At 50.1% G+C, this 2,962-nt stretch overlaps 1 protein-coding gene across 2 annotated transcripts in view; it reads right to left on the bottom strand.

Annotated features, from left to right (window-relative positions):
* The window catches only part of Pomt1 (protein O-mannosyltransferase 1), a 19,932-nt gene extending 17,834 nt beyond the window's left edge, over nucleotides 1-2,098 (bottom strand). The window contains exons 1-2 of one of the 2 annotated variants that reach the window (XM_021193247.1): nucleotides 1,948-2,098; nucleotides 1,187-1,338 (exon numbers count right to left, since the gene is read on the bottom strand). In XM_021193247.1, the coding sequence (XP_021048906.1) occupies nucleotides 1,187-1,338; nucleotides 1,948-1,983 (188 nt within the window). In that variant the 5' untranslated portion in view covers nucleotides 1,984-2,098. The remainder of the gene's footprint in view (nucleotides 1-1,186; nucleotides 1,339-1,947) is intronic. The other variant, XM_029536437.1, reaches the window with a different exon arrangement.
* Nucleotides 2,099-2,962: the final 864 nt, after the last annotated feature.

Here is a 2,962-nt window from a genome sequence, read left to right as displayed (position 1 = left end):
GAATCCATCTCATCATCAGCCACCAAACCTAGATACTAATGCACATGCCAGCAAGATTCTGCTGAAGGGACCCTGATATAGCGGCCTCTTGTGAGACTATCCCAGAGCCTGGCAAACACCGAAGTGGATGCTCACAGCCAGCTATTGGATGGAACACATGTACTCTTAAATAATCCTCATCTCTCAGACGTATATAGTGAGTTAGTCATAAATATGTCTAGGATTTTCTTCAAATTAATCTCCTCTAAAGGGGGCTACTGAGGTCATCAGTCTACCCATGTATATATCTGACATCTATAACAGAGTAAAAGATAATGCCTGTATTAGCTAATACACATATCCTCTCAATAACAACAGCATAGTTCCCCTCATGAACAAATTCATCAAACTGCGCGCCACCTTTCAACTGGCTAAGGAAGAGTGAGGCTGGAAACTAACTGACAGACCAAATCTTTCTCATTACAGTCCTATAGGGCAAGCCCTAAAATGTATGTATTCCAGTGGCTGTTCTGGGGGACAAAAGGGTCACACCCACACTGCTTGTGATGACTATTTCTGGTTGTCACCTTGACTACATCTGGAATGATCTACAATCTAGAAGTTGAGTGTACCTCTCTGAGAGATCTTTTGCTTAAGATGGGTGGACCCACTTCTAATTTGGCCCTTTAAGGCAGGAAGACACACTAGTTTAATCCGGATTTTGAGGTGGGAGGACACACCTTTCATTTGCAGCACACCTTCTGCTGAAAATCAATTTAAAGACCCAGAAGGAGGAAGTTTTCCTCTGAGCCTGCTAGCTCTCGCCTTGCTAGCAACTCCATGTCTTCCTTGGTACTAGAGCCTACTTCTCTGGGAATCCAGGGTACACTGAAGACCAGCTGAGACACCCAGCCTTGTGGACAGAGCAGAAAACTACTGGACTCCTGGGCTTTTCCATTCACAGTCAGCTATTGTTGGATTAGCTGGACTGCAGCCAGTAAGTCGTGATTCCAATAAATCATATGTATATATGTATAATATATTTATTTACATATACACACATGCAAACAGAGTGTTGTTATTCTAGAGAACCCTGAGCAACACAGTGCTAAAACATCCATCACCAAGAGGCCCAGAAACCCAGAATGTCTCTCTTTTGCACTGTATAGCAAGGTGATCATTGACTCTCCTCCCGATCTCTACTTACACCACAGCCCGAGGGTAGGAGAGTTGCCATAGTCGGGTAAGTAGTCCCAGGCCAGTCAGAGCTAGCAAGTTCAAATTGATGTCAACAGTCACCACTAGAGGCCGTTTCAAAAATCTTAACATTTTGCAGAAAAGCCAGCTCGGGAGGACACTCTGGAAAAGAGGGAAAGAACTACCATTAAAGTAAAGGAACAGCAGCCCGGAAACGAGGCCACAGGGTCCTAAAGCCGCCTGGCGTCACGATGAATTACAGCATAGCGGGCTGGGTTAATAGAGCCAGAAGGACTCTTCCAGAACATACCTGTTGGAGAATTACAGTTGTGTTCAAGCACAGGGTACACATAAAAACATTTGAGGGGTGAATTCAGGAATCTCAGAACTGGATACTCATTTCTACAAGTCATTCCATAAACACCCGCTGGGCACTTGCTAGGAACAATGCTAATGAATGATGTGGCCTCTCCTGTCCCTTCCCAGTGTGATTGAAAACTAAGACCCTGGGGAGCTCTGGGCACTGTCATAGCCCAGTGACCTGGATGGACTTTCCCCTCTTCTCCTGGAGGCATTCCTCTCCTCCTAGAGTTGCTTGTGCCCCGAGCCCGTTCTTTCTCTACAGTTCTTCCCACGCTGGCTTTTACAAGAGGCCACCCTGGAAACGCCTTGCTCGGCCAGGATCGCAACATCCACCGACCCTAGCGCGCCGCCCCCAAGCCGGATCCCAGACCCTAGGAGGGCTTTCGAATCTGGCACTCCAAAACCTACGAGCGTCTCTTCGAGTCCCGCAGAGTGGCTCCCCATGTGGAGCCAGGCTTGCGAACCGCCAGGCAGGCTCGACCGTTGGGGGCGAGGCCGCTCGATTACTCTGCAGCGCCCACGGATCGACGCCCAACTAGTTGTGTCTGCGCGGCCGACAGACTCTGCGGCGCGCGTGCGCAGCCGGAGCGCGAGGTAGCGGCGCGCATGCGCGGCGAGTTCAACCGCCCTGAAAGTTGGACTTACTGAGGGTCCTAGCCTTAGGGCTCCCTTTCCCCTTTTTCATAAAGCACACTGGGTTTCCACAAGTTGTTCACGTGCTCGGAGCTCTCCGTTTCGGGCCTCGCGTCTACTCCAGCGGTTTCGTTACGCAGCGCGCTGGCCGAAACGCAGGAGTAAGAGCTTTGAAGCCTCGGGTGCGTTGTACCTCCTGGAGCTGTGTGCAGAGGAAGTGATGGATCGCCTTTTCTCCACTCTTCCCACACTGGAATGCCTACGAGCTGTCTGTCCCCCCTCCTCCCCGAGGTCTCGGGCTCGCTAAGTAGAGGAGGGTGGCTTTGAACGGATGATCCTACTGCTTCTGCATCCCCAGGGCAGGTATTACAATCATGCCTTTTTAGGTGGGTTCTCATGTTTAGCTGGCAAGCCCATCCCGTACGGACTCCAGATCTCGATTCAGACTTGTTTTGCCAAAATTCAGTTTTTACAAGTTAGCTTAGTATTGGGTGACGTCCGGTTTGAGATTGTAGCAATGGGGCTGGGCGATAGATCGTTCAGTGGTTAGGAGCACTGGTTGCTCCTGGTTCCATTTCCAGCACCCACATGACAGCTCAGAATCATCTGGGACCGCATTTTCAGAGGATCTGGCAACAGGCAGTCAAGTGGTATGCAGATACACATAAAACAAGTTAGACAAGAGTGCACGGAATTAGCCGGGCGTGGTGGCGCACGCCTTTAATCCCAGCACTTGGGAGGCAGAGGCAGGCGGATTTCTGAGTTCGAGGCCAGCCTGGTCTACAGAGTG

Source organism: Mus pahari, chromosome 3 (assembly GCF_900095145.1).
Source record: "Mus pahari chromosome 3, PAHARI_EIJ_v1.1, whole genome shotgun sequence".
Taxonomy (NCBI): Eukaryota; Metazoa; Chordata; class Mammalia; order Rodentia; family Muridae; genus Mus; species Mus pahari.
Note: the sequence above shows the minus strand (reverse complement) of the source record. Positions and strands in the feature narration are given on the sequence as shown.